The 21,475-nt window shown below is 44.1% G+C and overlaps 1 protein-coding gene across 12 annotated transcripts in view; it reads left to right on the top strand.

Moving 5' to 3' along the window:
• SCRIB (scribble planar cell polarity protein) overlaps positions 1-21,475 on the top strand; it is a 120,388-nt gene that overhangs the window by 19,204 nt on the left and 79,709 nt on the right. For 11 of the 12 annotated variants that reach the window (XR_005816878.1, XM_040547582.1, XM_040547586.1 and 8 more), the window contains exons 2-16: positions 3,853-3,970; positions 4,219-4,297; positions 5,608-5,697; positions 6,429-6,485; positions 10,243-10,306; positions 11,572-11,646; positions 11,735-11,879; positions 12,232-12,350; positions 12,973-13,172; positions 14,668-14,834; positions 15,430-15,554; positions 16,789-16,914; positions 17,452-17,685; positions 18,159-18,476; positions 20,716-20,778. Coding sequence is in view for 11 of the 12 variants with exons in the window: in XM_040547582.1 (XP_040403516.1) it covers positions 3,853-3,970; positions 4,219-4,297; positions 5,608-5,697; positions 6,429-6,485; positions 10,243-10,306; positions 11,572-11,646; positions 11,735-11,879; positions 12,232-12,350; positions 12,973-13,172; positions 14,668-14,834; positions 15,430-15,554; positions 16,789-16,914; positions 17,452-17,685; positions 18,159-18,476; positions 20,716-20,778 (1,980 nt within the window). In the remaining variant the exon portion in view is untranslated. The remainder of the gene's footprint in view (positions 1-3,852; positions 3,971-4,218; positions 4,298-5,607; positions 5,698-6,428; positions 6,486-10,242; positions 10,307-11,571; positions 11,647-11,734; positions 11,880-12,231; positions 12,351-12,972; positions 13,173-14,667; positions 14,835-15,429; positions 15,555-16,788; positions 16,915-17,451; positions 17,686-18,158; positions 18,477-20,715; positions 20,779-21,475) is intronic. The other variant, XM_040547585.1, reaches the window with a different exon arrangement.

The following is a 21,475-nucleotide window of genomic DNA, read 5'->3' on the forward strand; positions in this document are numbered from 1 at the left end:
TGTGTGAAACATGATTAACAGTGATTAGAAAAAGGGATAATTACTGGTCTCCAAAGAGACATTTGCTTGGGCTTTCACTCTTAGTTCCAGTAACAATCTTAAAATTAATTTGTTCTTCCAGTGTCACAAGTGATTCTGTTGTGCGGTCACATTTTGTAACTCTGGCTGTTGGAGTTATGAGTTGAAGTATCCAGTTTCCAAAATAGTGAATTGAAAATTGCATGCATCATGCTAGATCTAGCGTTTGCGGTCTTCTCAGTTCTTGATTACATCATGTTGTCATGCATTACATCATACTAAATTTACAGTCTTAGTAGAGATAAGAGCAAACTTGACTGCTTGATAGTTTTCCTAAAAGCTTTGCTAGTGTAAATGGGAAGCGCACTTTTGTTTCCTCCTGCAGAAAGACTCACCTCTGAACAGCAGCTGAACAACCAGCGTATGTTTGTTTCAGCAGTGCTCGTCTATCTACTTACGCGTTTTTACTGTAATGACACCTAAGTCAGTACTACACCAGTTATGGAATCACCGATAAGCTGTCCTGGCAAAACTCTTTGTGCTGTTAGTGAAAACAGTATTGAACAAAGCAGTCTGTAAAGGGAAAATACAGACTTGGTGCATCTGTGCTTCAGCTGCCAGCATTTCACTGACACAGTCCTGTTGGTAAGGGGTTAACAGTGAGGACTAAGTAGCTGTTACCTAACAGAATTTAAAACATGTTCTTTCTAGTCAGACTGGACATGGCGGGTCACTTGGGTCCTGTTTAACTTTCTTCTCTTGCAAATAAAAAATCTTAATTCTTGCACAAGAACACTAATTCTACACCTGTCTTTTGTGATTTCCCCTGATGACTTCTAACTAATTTGAATTTTTGTCACATCGAGATATATATATATATATATATATATATATTTTTTTTTTTTTTAAGTCCAGCTTAACTGACTTTTAAGGAGCGGGATGTACTACTCTGATGTTTTGGTGTTTGCTGAATGGAAATTTCTGCACATATCTGATAATGGTCTGTCAGTACTGTGAAGTTTTGAGTTTATTTGGTCACCAAAAAAAAAAAGGCTGTGGCAGGAAAAAAAACATGTTGTTTAATAGGTGTAAAACAATATACAAAACAAGGTATCTTGCAATGTTGTGTTTAGTAGATGACTCCCAGAAGTGAAGTTAATTGAGTGTGAAGAATTGAGATTGTCACAGCAGCCTAATTCTGAGGCTTGGTCTGCACTTAGCTTCAAAAGCATGTCTGTGTGCATGTAGGTTCTGATTATTTTCAGTAACATAGCTATGCTAGTAAAATGCCTGTTAAGCAGTTTGTTTTGTTAGATTGCGATAAACTGCATGGATACAACTGCTGTGCCAAAGAAGTGTTTTTTTTAACAAGTGCTTTTTTTTGGATGGCCTAGCTAAGAAAGTGACTTAACTGTAGGCGAAAGAGAAGTCGTTGTTCACAGCTAGCAGTTCCCTCCACAGATGACTATTTTTAAATCCCTACTGTGTCAATAAATACTTCCCATGTATCCCGCAGTGCAATGTATAGCATGATTTTATTTAGTAAATTCTTTTTTTTTTTAAAGTCTGCACATCTAATTTGAGACTGTTTAAAATCTGTAGCCAGAAGCACTAGAAGTTTGGACTATAGATGTTCCGTTCCCTTTGTTATTTTCTAACTTGCAGACTCTAGCAGGTCAACACAATGTCTTGCCTGGAATTTCCTTACATTCTAAAATTAGGAGAAGGATCTAAGAAACAATAGCAAATCAAGTCTCTAAATGTCCTGCTCTGGCTTGAGGCTTTGCTGTCATTTAGACTTTCACCTACTTCCTTTTTTCTTAAACTGATTTTACATTAGATAAACTGAATTACGAAGAGCTCATGCTGCTCAAAGTCAAACCGAATTTACTCTTCTCCTGATAAAGCTTTTCATACTCCCGATGTCCTAAAGCAGTACAGTATTCAGTATTGGTGCTGTTCAGCCTGAGCATTTCTTGCTCTTTTGTGGGGGGGGGGTGATGTGGAAGCATGACAACCTCGGTGTGGCAGCGGCCGTGTTGGGCAGTCCCTCACACTGCACACGCGCCCAGCAGTGCTTCCTGGCTGAGACGCCTCTATGGGAAACAGCAGAGGTTTGGGTCTACAGCACAGAAGCTCTCAAACCAGGTGCATAGAACTCGTTAGCCCGTCTGGTGGGGTGAGCAGCTCTCTTCATTGTCTGTGTATCTTTTCACAGTCACGTTTTGCATCACCTTTACTGCCTTCCCCGTCCTTTGTCTGGCTTGTGTTATTGTGTTTTGCAGTGTTATGAGTGATAGCTGTGGGTGCCCTCCCACCCCAAACTGAATGAATTTCAATACCCCCTTAGCTGTTCCCAGGGCAAGTCTGTTTCAGCAGCCTTTTATACAGATGGATTACTGGAAAGGTAACTGAGAAAGAAGGTTCTGACCTCAAATTCTTGTTTGGTCCTTCTCAGTGAGGCTGTGTAGGCAGCCCTGACTCTCTGAACCTGTTTTCTGAACTGTAAATAAGTTTGAGATTGCATTTTCTCTTGCTTAGTGTAACTATGTTTCTGCATCTGGTTTAGCACAGACAAGGTGATTACATGGATTAGAAGTGGCTTGTCCTTGTCACTTCATAGACATGAGTTTTTACCAAGCTTCTTTTCAATTTTCTTTTTCATCATGGGTTGAGTTATTACCTTTTAAGGTTTGGTCATCTAAAACTCAAAAGCTGTTAGAGATAACTTAGAGTACTCATCTGTGATGTGGCAGAACCCAAACACATAATCAGTCTTGCTTCAGTGTTATTACACGTGTAACAGTCTGCCTTGATCTATTTGTAGGTTATGGGTAAACATCTTGAAACTGTCTCTTTCTGCATCAGGTTAATAATGTTTGTTTGTTATTCCCAGCCATTCTAAAACAATCCAGGAAATACAGCAAACGCCACAGCCTTGGTTTCCATCCTGTCCTATATCCTATGACCAACAATAGCTAGAAGCAGCTGCAAGATTTGTCAAGTTAATAATTATAGTATGTTATGTTTAGTAAACATACTGAGAGGCTGTTTATGTCTAAAAGAGGATGACGGTTGAATGTTCTAATTTACTTCTTATAGGTAATGTAATTCACTTCTGAGAACAAGAGTAGGTGTGAAGAAATTGGATGTTATTGGACTAGCGCACCTCTAGAGGTCCCTTTGAGTCAACATTTCTATGACTGATGTTTCTAGAAAGGAATTTGCTTTCCTTCTCTGATTCTTGGTTACTTGGGCCCTACAGGTAGTTTGCTCATTCCTTTTCTAGTACAAGTGGCACAAATGTTTTCCCTGTTGTTGTAGGAACCTGAGACTGATGTCTTGACAAGATGTACTGGACAGCAGGAATGTTTATGACAGCAGGGACAGGACTTCAGTCTGAAAGTCCTCTTATGTTTCTCCTTTGTTGGCTTCTCTGAACCATACTCATAAACATCGTCAGGTCTGTTTGTGAGCTACTTTGTTGTGACTTCCTCATGATGGGAGCATGTGAATGCCTAGGATGGATGTTCTGTGTTTCGTAAGGTACCTGTTCATTTTGCATCCTACACAGGAAGGAGAAGGGCAGTGGGATAATAGAGATATTAAATAAATCATTAAGCTAAACTCATTAAATTCAGGTTTTCACCCTTGTCTCTTGTAGACTTTAATTGGGGTTCTCATCTGTGCAGTGACTGCACTTTGGGGCCCTCAGGAGGAGAGAGATTGAGAGGAGATGGCATTTGTCTCCAAGGTTGGATGTTCAATTTTGCCCTGAGGACACATTTTCCACAGTACTGCTGGTGACCCAGTTTTGTTCTCTTCCTGTCCTAGCCTTTCTTTAGGCTTCTGAACCTGCGCAAACTGGGCCTGAGCGACAATGAAATACAGAGACTTCCCCCTGAGGTTGCCAACTTCATGCAGCTGGTGGAACTGGACATCTCCCGTAACGGTAAGGTCAGAGCTCAGTGGGGGAATAGATGTCCCACAGTCCTGCTTCTTTGCATACTGCACTTCCCTGTGCATTTCTGTTCTGAGAGTCAGAACAGTTCACAGTCCTGCAGAGTGATCTGTCATGGGTCCGGAGCTGTGAAAATTTGTTGTCTTACTGTGTCTCAGGTTGCCACCAGTACCTGGTGTCCCATTTTCCATATGATAGATTCTTCTCAAGCCTCTTTTTCTTTCATGTCTTTTTTCCAGACATTCCAGAAATTCCTGAAAGCATCAAATTCTGCAAATCCTTGGAGATCGCAGACTTCAGCGGGAATCCCCTCTCCAGGTAGGAAGGTGTATGCAGCCTTTTTGTACAGCTGAGAATGAGAGTTGAAGTTCTTCATCCTCCCTAGCTTTCTCTGGTCTTCATCTTGTAATCATCTTCCCTTGAAGTTAAGGCCTAGGATCACCCTGCTTTTGCAAAGACCTGCAGCTGTCTGCTCTCCTGACGTGTGGAACACTCAGCATAGGGGAAAGTTGGCATGGCCTCTCTCTTCTGCAGGGCCTTTGGTTTGGACTTATGAGGCTTTATTCATACTGATGACACTGGTGTGAGAGACTTCTGTCCTCTTGGAATAAGTTTGTTACTCTTTCCCTACTCCTTCACCATGCTGCACAAAACAGAACGGATAGAGACTGGTTGTGTTACGAAGGAGTACTGAAGGCCTTGCATGCTATCCTTTGCTCTCTCAGTCCTTTTTGCTCTCTATCTTCTCGCTTATAATCTAGGGTGGCCGTTCTTTGAACCTGTTTGATCAGTTTCCCTAGTAACACAATGCCCAGAACTATGTCCAGGAACAGGGATCTGCCTTCTCTAGTATTCTCTTTCTAAAGTTCTTAATGCATAATGATCTGGGAATTTAGGTGTGGCTTCTCTGCCTCAACGAGCTATACTTTAAGGCACTGATGTCTTATGTATTGTCTGCAAGGGTCCCTGGAGATGCCAGCCTGATGCCAGATGCCTGCTGCTCTTGTGCTCCTGGGCAAGTGCTGCCTGTCACCCTTTAAATAGATTTAACTCTCTGCTTCCCTCTTGTGGTGCCAAACACTGTCAGAATGGGAGAAACTTTTCAGTCTTTGAGAATCCCCATGCCACAGGAATGAGGAGCATTTCTTACCCTACAAGTTATTTGTCAGTCTTTTTGTGGCCCAGAATTCATCAGGAAAGAAGGATTTCTCTGCTTTGTGGGTCTCTTCCCTGCTCTATTGTACTTTGGAGCTGTTGTGATTATACTACTTGGTCCTGGGGAATTCAGCAGTGTCCTCCGCAGCAGTATCCTTAACTGGGTATTTGGATTTCTTAGTAGCCCTCCCTCCTTCCAGGTTTAAATGATTGCATAATGTAACTTAGTCTGTGGTTCATGCTTAAATACTGCAGAGACAAGTGTGCATACTTGGACATGTAGTGACTTTGTTGCAAGGAGTATTGTGTCTTGGAAATGGGTCAGGAGCTGGGGTCAGAATTGGTTCCTGCCTGTCTCATTTGTACCTGTTTATACCAATTGGAATAAGACTGGCTTTTGCGGGATTTGAGTGAGTTCAGCACTGGTTTTGCATGCGGAATTGATGGCACTTTATTCTGTCATGTTTTCACAGACTTCCTGAGGGTTTCACACAGTTGCGGAGCCTGGGCCATTTGGCCCTGAATGATGTGTCCCTGCAGAGCCTTCCTAATGACATTGGAAAGTGAGTATGCCCCTGTTCCTCAGAAAGGAGGGGAGGGCCAGGGTAGGAGCACTGTGCTATTGGGGGTGGCAGTGCTAGCAGGACTTGTTGGGCAAGAGCATGCTCTCCCAGCTACAGCTTGCTGCTGTACTGAATATGCTATCAGAGCACCTCTAAGCATTATTCTTATTGAAAGGCAACCGTTTTAAAAGTTTCTTTCCTGGACTCAGCTGCTTCTACTCTTCCACAGTCAGTGGCACAGGCAAGGTGTAAATCCAGGTCTCTCAAATCCTCTATCTTCTCTCCTTTTATGAGTGCCCGTTTCCAAACAGGTTTGGTCTGTCCTGTGATGTTGAAGTGACTCATGCTTCTAGCAAATAACCAAGGGGGAAATCTCGTGGTGCTTTGTCCATGAGCTGCAGTGCCCCTCCCATGGGATTTGGCTTTCTACATGTGAGGGATTTTTATCTTTTTGGGCAGACAGTCCTTTATGTGATATCGTGTTATCTTGCCCCAAATTTGGACACTGTGTTGTAGCCCTCTGATTTTGCAATAAGGTGTCACCATCATTACAAGTAACTTAAGATATATTTCCCCCTTTCCCTCATCTCCATTTGTGTGTACACACTTAAGCATATGCATTTGTGCAGGACGTGAGATACCGTCACAAGGCAAGGGATATGAACATCTCCTTGGTATCTCTGAAGCCCTATTGAATGAATTTGGCTTTCTCACTCCCTTTTCTCTTACAGTTTAGCAAACCTGGTGACTTTGGAACTACGTGAGAACCTGCTAAAGACTCTACCAACGTGAGTATCTGGTGGCTTCAGGAGACTCCTGCCTGATAGTTCAGACACATGGGCTTGCTTTTTCTATAGTACAAGATTTAGCACTTTGATTGGGAGGGCTCAAACCTTTGAATAAGTTAGCTGCATCATGCTGGTTTTCTGTAGACTGTGTTGAGGAGGGAGAGAGATAGAGAGTACAGGTCTCAAGAGCAGGGAAAAATATTTAGAGTCTATCCTCAGCTTCTGTGTCAGAAATGATTTGGAATAGACAGGGTTCCACACAAAAGCTGCTGGAAATTGTGGGAACCTTTTTTCCTTGAGAGGTGGAACAAATGACGATTGTTTGGAAAAAGAGAAATACGTACTGATGTGGGTGTTGGAAGAACTCTGTATACAATGAAGTTAGTAATTTGAATATGTCTACAGTATATTTTGCTTCTTATGTCTATTTTCTTTCTGATTGTCCTGGTTGAGCAGTTTGTGGGAATGGGTGGGATAACTGGCTTTTCTGCAACGGGTAAAAAATAAGCTGGCAAAGGAATAAGCCATCAAGATAGAAAAGGTAAGTTACATTAAATGTTTCAGAGAGTTAGGAATAGAGCTAACTTTCTGGCAGAAGATCTGTTTGATGCAGCTGATGCTATCAAATAAATAGAATGTGGAGAATTTATAAAGCTGTACATCAATCTTTGATCTGGAGCCCATAAGAATTGTTTGCTGAGTTTTCTCTGAGGTTTCATTAGCACTGTCAGCTTGTTTTCTGCCTGCTTATCCATCCAGTTGGTTACAACCCCAGTCTTCCTTGAATATACATTGGAAGGGATTCCACCTGACTTTTTTGAGTAGCAGTAAGTTTTGGGGCTACACAAACTCCCCAGTGACTGCGTGAAGTAAGCAACTATTGTCACCCTTCCTTAGTGTCCTCTTATTATTCATGGCAAGCATTCAGTCTGGCTACCTATGTTTTCCTCCATGCTCCCCTGCTTTATTTAAATAAGTGGGCAAAAGAGGCTTCTAATGATGTGGTGTTCAAGCAGGGCTTTGATAATAAGCAGTATCAGTAAGCAGTTCAGGCTTTAGTTTTGTTTCTTCTGTGGTAGCTGTGCCTCCCTCACTGCAGGACGTTGCTGTGACTCATGCACGTCTTCTTACAGATGGTTATTTTCCTCTGGGCTTTGCAAGTACAGGGTTTATCTGATTGTAGAATTAATGTGTCAGTTTTGACCCTTCAGACAAGACATTTCCAAAAGGGAGCTGACAGTCTGCACTGGTCACCTCCCAGCCTTCATACCTGGTGACTACACAGTGATAGACACACAGTTCAAACTAACACTGTCATCTTGTCTCTGATGCCAAAGTTGCTGGATCTTTTGCGCACAGAAGTTGAGAGCATTGAAGCACTGTCACAGAAAGGTGATGTTAAGAGGACAGCTGAGGTGGCCCCACATGGAACATAGCCACAAGGGAGAAAGCAAGAGCTGAAGCTCCTCATGTCAGGCTGAGAACAGACAAGACAGAGAAGTTTGGGCCCTGGTATTGGGACCCGCTGCTGTCTGTTTTGTGTGTTGTGTTCAAGTAGGCAGATGCCACCACTATGATAAACTACATAAGCAAAGAGGAGCAATAGCTACATCCAGAGCTGGCTTTTAAACTGCAGTGAAGAATGAGTGGCTTTTCACCATCTAGGAATCAGCAAGTAAATGGATTTTGAGAATTCAGTCTGTGAACAGACTCATGGTTTCTGGGGAGATCTCTCATGCCCAGTGTTCCCTTGTTTCCCTGAGTGAAGCCTCTGTACTGCCTAGAATGATGCTTGTAGCATGTTCTGAGTTTGGGGATTTTTCTCTGAGAGTTAAGTCCATACTTAATATTCATCCTGCAGTGCAATTCCAGCTTCTTTTCATTTTTCCCAATTGACAGGATGATTTCCAAAAGTAGAAAGAGCCTTAAAAGACCAAGGTAATTTTTGTCAGGTCTATCAGTCAAACATGAGATCTGTTCTTAGTGTGGTTACAAACTGTGCCCAATAATGGGTCTAAACAAGTCCAAGTGATCTTGCCAAAGAGTAGAATGACTTATAAAAATGGATGGTGTTTTCATTTTGCAAGTTTACTGAGCGCAGTAGATAGACAGGCTTAGGTACTCTGCATTTGTGACAGTGTCCTTCCAGTTTTTGCTGTAGTCATTCAGTGTCTTAAAAGATCCAGCTTGCAGTGACCTTGACTTGTTAAAACTTAAATTCAGTGGTTGGCTTTCTGTCAACTGACTTCTGAAAGAGTTCGTCTTGTACAAATGGTTATCACTCCTCATCTCTTCCACGTAGGTGGGGCACAGCTTGCCAATCAGTTGGGAAGCGTGGCTCACATTGATGTATTCTCATGGAATGGTATAGAGAGATCTGTACTTGAAGCATGTTGTAAGACCTCATGTATCAACATGAATTCCATGGCTCACTTTTCCCTATTTTGGGAATTCAAACTGAAGATGCTAAGGGAGAGTCACGGCTGCTCCACCCTTCAGAGAAGTCAAAGAACAAATGTACAGTCATAATGAGATACTGCTGTACAATAGAATCCTTCTGACAATAGTGTCGATAGACCTTTGATTGAGTGAATATAATTTCTCAAAATCTACCACTTCAGAAGGTGAGTACTTGTTCTTCCTGTGTAGTCCCAATATTTTTATAGCCTGCTCCAGGCAACACAGATCTATTTTGTTTTTTCTTTTTGTTTTTTTCTTTTCTCACAGGTTTCCAGCCTCCAACTTCCTGAGTTTGGGTGGTGTTGAGATGCATAGCTGTATTTACAAACAAATGCAGTGATTTCTTTATGAGAACATTTCCCTATAAAGAAAAAAATAAGCGCTGAAGACCATCCATTCTGGGGACATAGGCAGGCTTTAAATGGGAATTCTGCCTTAGCGTAAAGCAAGAGGCAGCAACCCCTGTTTGGGAGAGTGGGTGTTGAAGTTGGTGGGGTAGGACTGAAAGCTGAAAACTTGTGGACACCTGGACCAACTCAGAAGAACTGAATCGTGGTATTGTGGTGTTGACTTTTCATCAGAGGTTCATAATGTGTTTGGATAGTGGGGTGCATCCTTGGGACCACCAGTGTTGGCAGGCTTTGTAGCACAATTCCTGTGTAGGTTTCTTGCGGTATCTTGCCTAGTGAGCTTCTTGTCCTGTACATCTTAACCTTTTCTGAGGCATCATGCCAGTGTTGTCTTTCCTTTTGTCTTAAACAGCTTGTCCATCCCATTTGGGGAGATTGGGGCTCTTAAATTTGTCATTCCTGCCTCTCCCTGCAGCTATTCTCCCCTTGCCTCCCACATACGTATTGTCCTCTGCTGATTCCTGTTATTTATAACTCTGTGCTCAGGTCCCCATCCTTGCAACAAAAATTGGCATCAATGTTAAGGTGTGGCTTGTCATCTATCATGTTTTTGCTCAAAGAGTATTTTTTATAGTGGGAGGGGGAGAGGGCAAATTGGTATCAGAGTGGATACTTTGACCACTTTGGGACTGATGGTGCTAATGAACCCAATTCCCTGGTGCACATGGTCTGGCCTGGGGAAGGGTACCAGCTCTCCTAAACTGCTTGGCTCAGAGGGAGTGTGAAAAGGGGCAGGATTGTCCCACCAGTTTTAGGAATTAGTCAAAATTATGTTATTTGTGAGATGTGTGTCCCTGATGCTAACCCTCCTTTCTTTCTTTCCTTCTTTTTTTCTTTCTTTCTTTCACTTTTTCTATTTTCCCCTTTCTATTCCCTGTATCTTGCAGTTCACTCTCATTCCTTGTCAAGTTAGAACAGTTGGATCTTGGTGGCAATGACCTGGAAGTACTGGTAGGTGAGGGATGGTGGGGAGGGAATATGGGTGGTTGGTAGGGGTAGCACCTGTACCTTTATGGAAGTGGTTTTTTTTTGTCTGAAATGCAAAGAAATAGACCCTCGGGTTGTTTGGGAAGAATCCGATCTGCCCAGGATGGCCTAGTCATTGTTCCCAGTATAATGTTTTCTTTGTGTTTTGGCCCTGTCTCACTTTCTACTGTCCTCATACACATTTTGTTCTGCTTTTTCCAAGCCCTTTTGCTCTGAGACGTTCTTTGTTGCTATCTAGCTGCCTAAGGATCTTTCCTTTCCAATGAGATTCTGTCTGGTACTTTCTTTCTCTGCTGTGTTACACTGCCACCAGCTGTTGTTTTTCACTTCTGCTGGGCTGACTTTCTGCCTTTTCCTTCGTAATTTAATTTCTCCTCTAGGAAGTACAGAACCATTCCATGTTGTTCCTGACAGTTATGTCAGCCCAGCATGTGGTGTGTACCCTCTGGATCGGGGTGCCTCCATGGAGGGCTCTACGCGTAAGCATGCTGAGAGCCAGTGCATAATACTGAATTACAGCTCATCTTGACATTGGGGGAAATCCAGTGATATTCTTTAACTTTGCAGTTGTGGATCAAGTTGTTACTGAATCCTGTTCTTAATGTTCTGAAATGCTTTTTGGCAGAAAGCCAACTAAAATGGGAGACAAACGAGATTTTGCAGCTTCCTGTGCACAAAGCTGCAGCCTGCTTGTGAGAACAGTTGGCTGACACTTGAACTGCACTTGAGTGGTGCTTTAACTCCTAAACCAAACGTCCATCAGTGTGTGTTGTGTTTATAGGTAACAAAAGGAGCAATGCTATGAACACGTCTACCATAGCTGATAGCGCTGCTATGTCATGTTGGGATTGCCAGTGTTAACCACAAGCTTTTATTCATGTCTGGGAGGAGGGAGAGAAAGACACATTTCTACTGTGGGGCCAGCATTTCCAAAACCTTGTTTGGTTCTTGTCTTGCTTGCTACTGGACAGTCCTTGCTGTTGTCTTCCATGTTTCCTGTTGGGAGCTTCTGCAGCCAGTATGCTAGCCCAGACACTTCCAAACATATTTGCTGCAGTATTGTGGCACACCAACACATTAGTTTCATAAACCATTTGATGAATGGTTTTAGGAGGTGTGAAAGCAGTAACAGTATCTAGTTTTGCAGACCTTTAGTGTGATTTGGAATATCCTAGAGCAGTTTCTCCCCTGGAAAGGACTGACACTGCTACTGTCCTGCTCTGTTACAGCCAGATACTCTGGGAGCGCTACCAAACTTGCGCGAGCTTTGGTTAGACCGGAACCAACTCTCAGCCCTGCCTCCAGTGAGTACTTGTTCAGTCCATTGCTTCGCTGCTTTACTCCCTCCCTGTACTGCTCCCTTGAACCACAGTGTCTCCTTTCTGATCCTAGGAGCTGGGTAATCTCCGCCGTTTGGTCTGTCTGGATGTGTCAGAGAACAAACTAGAGCAGTTGCCCAATGAGGTCAGCGGGCTAGCAGCACTGACAGACTTGCTTCTGTCACAGAACCTGTTGGAATGCATTCCAGATGGGATTGGTGAGTATTGTGGGATGGGGAGCAGAGCAGGGCTTGAACTGCCCCAGAAGTGCTCCTGTGGGGAGGCTTCAGGCAAGACAGTATGTAACAGAGTATTAAGGCTTGATGGACGTAGTTTCTGTAGGTGAGTGCAGAAGCAGCAGATGATGCTGGTGAGCAGAACTCTACAGGACGTGTTCAGGTTCTTGATCTGCATCATGCATAGATGAAACCTGTGAACAGGCATGGTTGGGAAGAAGGATAGTGCCTATATTGTTAGGTTAGGTAATCCCTGATGGGAGGCATTTCAGGCAGGCAAACAGTGTCATTGTCTCTGTGGCTTAGTTCACACCTAGCTTGTTGCCCTGGCCAGGTCAGCTGAAGCAGCTCTCCATCCTCAAGGTGGACCAGAATCGGCTGACAGAGGTGACAGAGTCAATTGGGGACTGTGAAAATCTGTCGGAACTCATCTTGACAGAGAACATGTTGACAGTAAGTACACCAACAGTCAATCTTCCTCTCCTGTGCTGTTCAGTAGCTACATGTCAGGGATCTTATCCTATCTTCTCACCTCTGAGGCAGGTTCTTTAGTGTGTTCCAGCTGCTGTCCTCTTAGCTTCCTTTCAGCACAGAGGTTCACCTAGCCCAGAGACTCTTGAAGACCCTGGTGGAAGCTGCTTTCTTGGTATTTTTTCTCAGAAAAATTATCTAGGATAACCAGGACGGATCAATGCCGAAACGCATCCAGTCTCATGGGAGAAGGTCTACAAGAAGAGCTATATTTGGCAAGGGGCCATGGTGTAGTGTAGTTTAAAATCTCCCTTATCCAAACTGCTCACAATTTATTCGTTAATACACCAATATTGGAAATGGACAGGTGAACAGGAGAAATGTCTTGACCAGTGGTGTTCTGTGTGTGCTGTGCTGAGATAAATAGTTGGCGTGTAACAGCCTGTGAACCTGAGGGAAAACCTATCCTGAGGTTGTGGAAACTATACTGAAATCTCATCTCTGTTTGGACAGAAGGCAGCTTTTTTTTTTCCCATCCAATAGAGGATTTTATGCCCATTCTGCTGTCTTATCTTTAGCAGCTACTGAATCATGTCCTTCCTAGGCCTTACCAAAGTCCCTTGGGAAGCTGACCAAGCTGACGAACCTGAATGTGGATCGGAACCGACTAACATCCCTTCCAGCTGAGATTGGAGGCTGTGCCAATCTGAATGTGCTGTCCTTGCGAGACAATCGCCTGTCCCTCCTGCCAGCAGAGCTTGCCAACACCACCGAGCTTCACGTCCTTGATGTGGCTGGGAACAGGTTAGCAGCAAGAGGGGTAAACAGTTTTGTAGGTGTATTCCTAAGGAAGCTGCTGGGAAGAAGCACTATGGGCTGGGCCATGGTGTGTTTTGGGAGACTCTGGATCTGTGCTGATCATGGGATCAGCAGTTTAGAGAGGTTGCTTAAAGCTCTGGAAAGAGGTTGTGTCTCTCAAGCTTTTTGCCTGCAAAGCATAGGGTAGAATTGATACAGATGCATGGGGACGTTTTTCCATATGTGAAACAAAGACCCAGGGAAATCCCTGGTCCACTGTATTAATGCCTCCAAATTTTGTAGCTGTATGTCATCAATCCTCAGGTAATTGGTGTCTGAGCCTTATGCTTTTCCCAGTTCAGTAGAAGAACACCTTCTCCTCCTCCTGCTCTCATTGACACCCCCAACTCAACATGCACAGTCTTCATCGTAACATGTAAGCTTTAGGGTGGCTTTTGGCTCTATCTGTTTCCCGTGCCAAGAGTGTTCTGCCTTCAGCCCCTGGCAGTGGTCTGAAGTGGGTGCTGGGCTCACTGTCAGTTCTGTGCAAATACAAACATAATTTTATTTGCTTGATTCCGTGTATCTGAGAGTGACACTGGGCACACCTGGCTCTTTTTCTTCAGGTTTTCTCTCCAGCCAGTGACAGCTCAATTTCTCCATTGTTTTGCCAATGTGGCTATGGTTTTACCAGTGTTTTCTATGCTGCTTAGGTGTCTCAATGGGACTGTCAGCATCTACAGAGTACAATTCAGTCTGATCAGTGGACCTGTACAAAGCACAGCCTGAGCTGTGCTTTGAACCATTCAGCAATCAACTGTTTGTAGCCTACTACAGGTCTGCAGTTCATGCAGGGATGGAGACATTTTCTTTCCTGGTTTGCATGTGATTCAGTGGGTATTTCCATACTCTGACTGTGGGAAGATGAAATTTCTACCAGGTGCCATGTCACATACAGCAGTGTGATTTGGGGCTTTGCTATTTACAAAATAGAGTCTGCAGGTAGACTAGTTCAAAAACTTCCATTTAAAACAAACAAACAGGAAAAAATAACCACAGTGTGCAAACACTTGTGATCTGGTCTGAAAGCTTCTGCAGATTTTAGCTGCAGTTCTGTTAGCTGAGGCTGGTATTTTTGTAGCCGTTGGAAGCTGACCAGAGCTTCTGTTTGGAACATCGTTTGTACAGTAGTGCATTAAAGCAGCATCTTTTTGGTTTCCAAACCCCTCTCCAGAGTTCACCGTTTTCCACATGCGAAATGATAGGAGTTGTCACCTGCTAAAAACTGATTCAGGTTCCTTGTGGTTTGCAGAGACCAGTCCCTGGCTGTGGCAGAGCCGCATGCAGCTTGAGCCAGCTGCTTCTGTGTGTACAGAAGTGAGGGATTCCCTTAGTGGCTAGACTCTGTCCTTCTTTAATGCAGATGAGGCAGTCTGGAGCTGAGTGGAATTGCCATCATTACTAAATAAGTTTAACCAACAGTTCTTCTTTCCTCTTGCAGACTACAAAACTTGCCGTTTGCTTTGACGAATCTTAACCTGAAAGCCCTGTGGCTGGCAGAAAATCAGTCCCAGCCCATGCTGAAATTCCAAACAGAGGATGATGAAAAGACAGGAGAAAAAGTTCTCACTTGTTACCTGCTTCCCCAGCAGCCTTCTCCTAGCCTAGGTAAGAGACTACATTATGAATGCTGTCTGCAGTACTGTGTCCTGCAGAGAGTGATGTAGGGAAGAGAACGTGAACCTTCTCTGCTTGGCTGGACTGTTCTTGGTTACTGTGGTAGCTGTAGTGCACCTAAGCTCCTGACTGGCTGCTGTTGATTTCCAAGGCAGATTGCTAAAACTGACAAATTGCTTCTCTACCATGTGGTGAAAAAGCTGCAGCCTAGTCTTCAAATCTTCTGCTTATATTTACTGACTGAGGAGTTCATAGTCTGTAAGGTTTGCTTCCTGTCGTGTTGATGTTTTTGTGTTAGTACTTCTGATTCGTGCCTTAATCCTACCTTTTTTGTTAGTTCTTGGGTAAGATATGCTAGAGCTGAAACCTTCAGTACCTTTTGTAGAGGCTGCCGTGGATCTGGTAGGAGACATACAAGAGGTGACAACATCTGGAGGCTAGATCCTATGTCTTCAAAGCCTCTGCAGCTTGATGTCGTGGGCAGATGAGACAAAAGTGCCCTAATGAGTTCAGAACTGTCTTTCATCTAAGACCACATCCCTGAATGTTCAGAAAGTAGCTCCCAGTCTGTTATTTTTCTTCCCAGAGAATCTTTTGCAGAACAGTGTGGATGAGAGCTGGACAGACACCAATTTAAACAGAGTCAGTGTGATTCAGTTTCTGGATGAACCCAAAGTGGATGATGAAGAGGAGTCTGGAGCTGAGAGACGGGTAAGGAGTTTTCTGGTGGCTTGCTATCTGCCTATGGAAGCATGGGCACAATCTACAGTTTTTTCCTAGGACAAGGAACAATTATGGTGTTCCCATCTCACAGCTCCTATGATATTGCTGTAGGTTTGTACTAAATTTTTGCAGTAAGGAAGGCATTAGGTGTCCTAAGAAGACAAAAAGGTATAAAAGAGATTTATTTCCTTGAGAGCATTTATGCAGACTTACAGTTTGGTGGCTGTCCCACAGGAACTGAGTTATGATTGCTAAACTGCCCGCAGATCAATCAGGTAGTCTAGAGATCCTAATGGTCACAGCAGTGTCAGGACTGGATTTTAGATGGTGCCCTCCACAGGGAAAAGCTGTACACCCAAACTTGTGCTAGGCAATCTTCCAGCCTGGAGCCAGAAGTAAGCCTGTGCTGTGGACTGTAGTGCTACTAAGGTAGCTAAACATTATAGTTGTAGACAGGCAGCCTCAAAAAATATGGCAGATCATTTTACTTTAATTGCAGATGCAAAGGGGAGGATAGAAGTTTCACTTTTCAGCAGGTATTCTATTGGTTTAAATCTCCTGCTGAACTTCTTCCTTTTTATCTTGTGGAGAGACATTATCTAGAGGTCTGATTCCTTCTAATGAAATGTAAAAAATGTGTCTGTCCTTCCAGCATGGAGATAATTTTCCTGCTGGTGTTTGGAGGTTTACTGGTTAGGGTTTGGGTGTTTTTATTTTTTTCTTCTTTCTTTTAACACTTATTAATTTTATAATACTGTTTTTCTTGACTTTTAGCTTGGATGGACCTAGCTAAGCATCATACGTTCTGCTGACACACAAGCTTGTCAGGCATATTAAGAAGCACCAGGCAGATTAAGAAGAAAATCTACCTGAGCGTTCCTTTAGGGGGATTCTGTGTTGACTGATTGGCATTTACTAAGACAAACACAAATAAAAACTTCCCGTGTTTATAATTTCTTCCAGACCCTGTGTCAGATGGAGAGGAGGTTAATGTCTGTGAGATGGATCTGATAAGTGTCATCTTCCATTTCTCTCCTCTTCCCAGCTGCACGCTGTAATAGCAGAGAAGTCCAGATCAGATTGTGACATTTAGTTCGTGTCCACCTGGGGCTCTAGTGGTCTGATAAAACATGTCATTTGAACTGATTCAATCTTGAGGCATGACACGTATTCCTCTGACTGTTAAATCTCATGCTCTGCATGCGTGCTTTTTCTTTGCTAGGGCCTACAGCGCAGAGCAACCCCTCATCCCAGTGAGCTGAAGGTTATGAAGAAAGTGATTGAAGTTCGGCGCAATGAGGTACATGCTGCAAAACCTGGCACAGACCTGAATTCACCTAAGTCAGAAGTGAGTGCTGTTCACTAAGAAATGGATAACCATACAGAACATGTAGCAGATGTGGGGAATGGAGAGGCAGTGTTTGTAAGCTGGGCAGAAAGAACTTAACTTTTGGGAAACGTGGGAACGGACCGAGCATGGATTGTCTGCATTTCATGAATTAGAACCTACCTTGTGGTATCTGCTGGGGCCACTGAGATGACACAAGATGCAGCAAGGATACAGAAAAGGCCATAACGGGGATTGTGTGCCTCAGTGTCACTTCTGTCACAAAACAGGGAGAGAAAAAGAAGGCTCTGATATACTGAATGAAGATTGATGGGAATAGAGTACTGGGGGATGTTGCCTTGCTGCCCAGGTGTGATACTGACAATAAATGCCCACATAGATGGTGAAATAGGGGTAGAGCTAGGAAGGTAGTGGGCAACTTGAAAAAGCTGGTTCTGTTGGCAGTGGACCATACCCCACCCTGCACCAATCAAATTATACTGATCCATTTCCTACTTTGGTTTCCGTCTTGATTTTTGTAATCTATCGTCTTCCCAGGAGAAAAGACTGAGTGCCACATCAAATCGCAGTGAGGACTCACACCTTTCTAACAGCACCGCCTCTGCTGACTTCAGGGGAGAGGAGCAGGGAGAGGAGGGACAAAGGAGCTGGCCAAATGGGCAGCTGTCTGAGATGCAGGAGCCGGAGAAGGTAGTAAAGCCAAAAGCTGAAGAGGAGCATAAAGAAGCAGCTGTCCAAGAGGAGGAAGATGTAGAAGTGGAATACAATGAGGTAGGAATCTAGGAACTGCATCAGGGTCATGTTAAAAAGTGGAAGGATTTGAAAGTTTCAGAGAAAATGATAAATGGATTTACAGAGTGTGATTTAGGCATTGCTGGAGGCAAGTAAAGGCCCTGGAAGCTAACTGCAAGTAGAGATTCAGGGAGCCCAGGGGAGCAGGGTCCATCAAAGACTAGGAAAGATAGCATGGGAATGAGGCAGGGACTGTGCAAAAATCAGGGTTACAGGTCTGAGTGCCCTCAGTCCATGAAGCTGACAGATGTGTCTAGGTGAAGGAGTTGATATGGGGGATGGGCTGAAAACAAGTATGGGGAAATTTGAGTATTCCTTAATCTTCTTTAGTATTAAAGCACAAGTGCTGACTTTACCTGTGTTGGTAGTAGAGGGACAGCAGATTTATGTGCTGCCTGCAGCTATGGCTGTTATCTGAGGCTCACAGCCTTTCTGGGGCTTTGCCATTGCAGCCCACTGTACACTTTGCTGAGGACACACTAATAAGGAGTGAAGATGAGGATGAAGACGAAGAGCGACCATTCCCAGTGGAGAAACAGAGGCTTATCCGCAAGGACACACCCCATTATAAGAAACACTTTAAGATAACTAAACTGCCCAAGCCAGAGGCAGTGGTGGCACTCCTACAGGGGCTGAACAGTGATGGAGTCCCAAAAGAGGAAGAGGAGCTGGGAAGCCGCAATAACAATGCGGAGCCTGAGGATCAAGAGGAAGCATGGGATGAGGATGACAGAAAAAACGGAGCTTTGTCTGCTCAGCCATCAGTGAAGGTAAGGTCTTGAGGGGAGGGGGAAAGGTCAGAGGGGTGCCAGACCACCCTTCTGCTGCTTTGAACTACCAGCCAGGTTGATGCAGTACCAATGAAAATGTTCTCAAGAGGCTCCAGCACTTCAGGAGAAACATGCTGAGGGCAGGAGAACTGAAGTTCTTTCTGGGGCTTATACAATTGTCCAAGAGCTGTGCCATGTTGCTTATGTCTGACTTCTCATGCTATGTCCAAATGCTTGCACGCTCCCCTTATGTGCGATGTGATCTGTGCTGCAAGAACAGTTCTTTTGTCCCATCACTGACGGGTTTTTTCATTCCTTTGAAAAAATGACCTCCTTGCTTGCTGGTTGTTGCACCTCATTTGCTACAGGATGAGCCATGTCCCTGGATGGATCTAATCTCCTCAGCCTTATGTTCAGACTGCTAACAGTTGCTTTTCTGCCACAGTTCAGGTCCTGAAGAGGAGTGGTAGTGAGAGCAGCTAGGAGCATGCCATTCTCATTGGTTCTACCCAGTGCCTGCCCAGCACAGGTGCAGTCTGATGAAATGTGTATAGGGACTTGAGGGAGCCTGTGTTATGGCGTTCTGCCATTGCCATGGGGCCACAATGAGCCTTTCTGGTCATGGTCGGGGCTGATGAGTTAAAAGGTTCTTGGCTCTACTCAGGTGAATCACCATGTTTCATCAGGGACATCCAGATTCTTGGTTGAGGAAGATGCTCACAATAGAATAGGAATATACTTATGAGGGACATTGTCAGAGGTCAGACCAGTTCTTACTGAAATTGGTACTGAAATTGATGATTTTGTGAGGTGTACTTAACGGGCAGGGATTAGGATGCAGCTGAATCTACATTATATAGAGTATGACACCAGCAAATCTTATGGGAGAGATGTAGGTCTCTGAACTGGTGTAATATGCTGGAGTAAAACCTATTCTTGTTGTTACTGCACATACTCCAGACTATTGGGATCTTTTCAACCCCACGCTGGAGTTCAGATTGCACAGGGAAAGTTCTTGCACTGAAGTTTCCATTGGAGCCTTTCCTTCAGTGGATGCTTGCCTTGATGTATCTGAGCTGATATTTGATCCCTAGGGATGAGACATGCAGTTTTCTTACCATTTGCAAAGTTCTTCAGAGTGAAAATGCGTTGTTGCTGCTGCTTATAAGAGTGTGTGAAGCCATCCTAAATCACCTGTATCTAAGACTTGCCGTACATGTGAAATGCCCTGACCCAAAAGGCTCATTTATTTTAGTCTGGGACTTAAAGCCAAGGACACACTGACCCATTGGCAAAACCTGTGAAGACTACATAGGTGTTGAGATCATGGGTTTGGTATCGCTGTTAAAAAAGTTGTCCTTATTAGAGGCTAAACCTTCTGCCTGGAAATCGCAATTCTCCTTTTCTTGGGGCTGGGTTGAATGCTTGCTCCATGAAGGCAGGTTTGTTAGCTTGCCTCCTGAGCTGTCTTCCAGAAGTAGGAATGTGGGTAGCAATGTCCCCACAGAGTTTCAAGTGAGGAATGCGGTATACATGCATTAACTAAGAAGGTAGGACAAGGTGTGCAGGAGGCCAAGTCCTTAAATCAGAGTTGCTTTTTTTCTTTTTTTTGTTGTTTTGTTTTGTTTTTCTTCTTTTTTCTTTTTTTCTTTTTTTTTTTCCCCAAAGACAGTTGGTTTTCAATAGAAATTCTAAGATTTCCTGTATCTGGGAGCAGGATGACTGAGCATCTGACACTTACTTCCACCGGAGGCATTTCCCTTCGCAGGGGGGACCAGTGAAGTTTGATTTGGGATAGCTTCATTCCTGTGCGGCCGCTAGGTGGCACCAGAGGGCCCTTTGCAGTTTTCTTCTGTGTTGATTAATCCTTCCTCCCTCACTGAAAGACTCGGTACAGAGTGGGTAAAACCAGCTAATGGTGTTTAGCTTGTGAGCTTGATGGTCACAGCCTCAGTGTGTCAACACAGACAAAATATGGCCTTTAAGATGTGGTTTCCAGTTAGCTAGGCCAAAGAATGCTGACACTCTGCATGTTGTGAGCCATGGTCGCAGCCCTGTCGCAGGTACTTGCTGGTAGGTGGTAATCAGCAGTGGTATGAGTGGGGTCTGCTCTGGTGCTGTGTGGCCAGACCTATCAGAGTGGTGTGCGTTTGTGTGTTGGGTGGTGGTGGTAGTGGTGGTGGGTTTGGTTTATGCTCCACTAATCCGCATGCCTCTTTGCTGGTTCCTGTCCTAACAGGGGGTGTCGTTTGATCAAGCCAATAATCTGCTGATTGAACCTGCTCGCATTGAGGAGGAAGAGGTCTGTACCACTCCTACTGTTCTCTCTCTGCCAAAAATCATTCAATCTGCTTGATTTGCTTCCCAGGCTCACCCATTGTTGTAGGGGAAACTCTGATCTATCTGGGTCAAGTGGCTTCTGGACCTGACTGATTGTAAAAACACAATGATTGTTTCCTCCCCTGCTTTTACCTCCTTTCCCTCCTTTCCATACCTGAGGTGAGAATGGCTGCTGCAGATCAGGAATGAGATGGAAGAAATGTGAAAAACCAAAGAGGGCACAGGTGGAAAGTTCCTATTTGCTGTGCACTGAGGAAAAAGAAGGTGGAAGAAAATAAATGCATACATTCAGGAGTGGTGGTAACTCAGGAGTAGAGGCCTCAAGAATCTGCTGAATGCTGTGTATGACCCTTTGGGGTAGGGAGGATAATCAACCTCAGGACACTGCAATTGCATGAGAAAGGTGGACTGGAGCTAATGATTCTTGCATCTCATGCATCCCCTCATGCAAAGTCTTCACATGCAGCACTTTGGGATATCAGAAAGGAGCAGGTGGCATTAGGGGGGCTGTAAGGTCCCTGTCATATGTATGGTGTTCTGCACCCAAGCTTAAAGTCCTTTGTCATGCTGCCATAGCTCATCCTCTGACTTTGATTAACTTCCTGAATTTGTTTACAAGTTTTCAGTAGGCTTGCCTTATCCTTTGTGTTAGTGGGCTT

The sequence above is a fragment of the Cygnus olor genome, chromosome 2 (assembly GCF_009769625.2).
Source record: "Cygnus olor isolate bCygOlo1 chromosome 2, bCygOlo1.pri.v2, whole genome shotgun sequence".
Lineage (NCBI taxonomy): Eukaryota > Metazoa > Chordata > Aves > Anseriformes > Anatidae > Cygnus > Cygnus olor.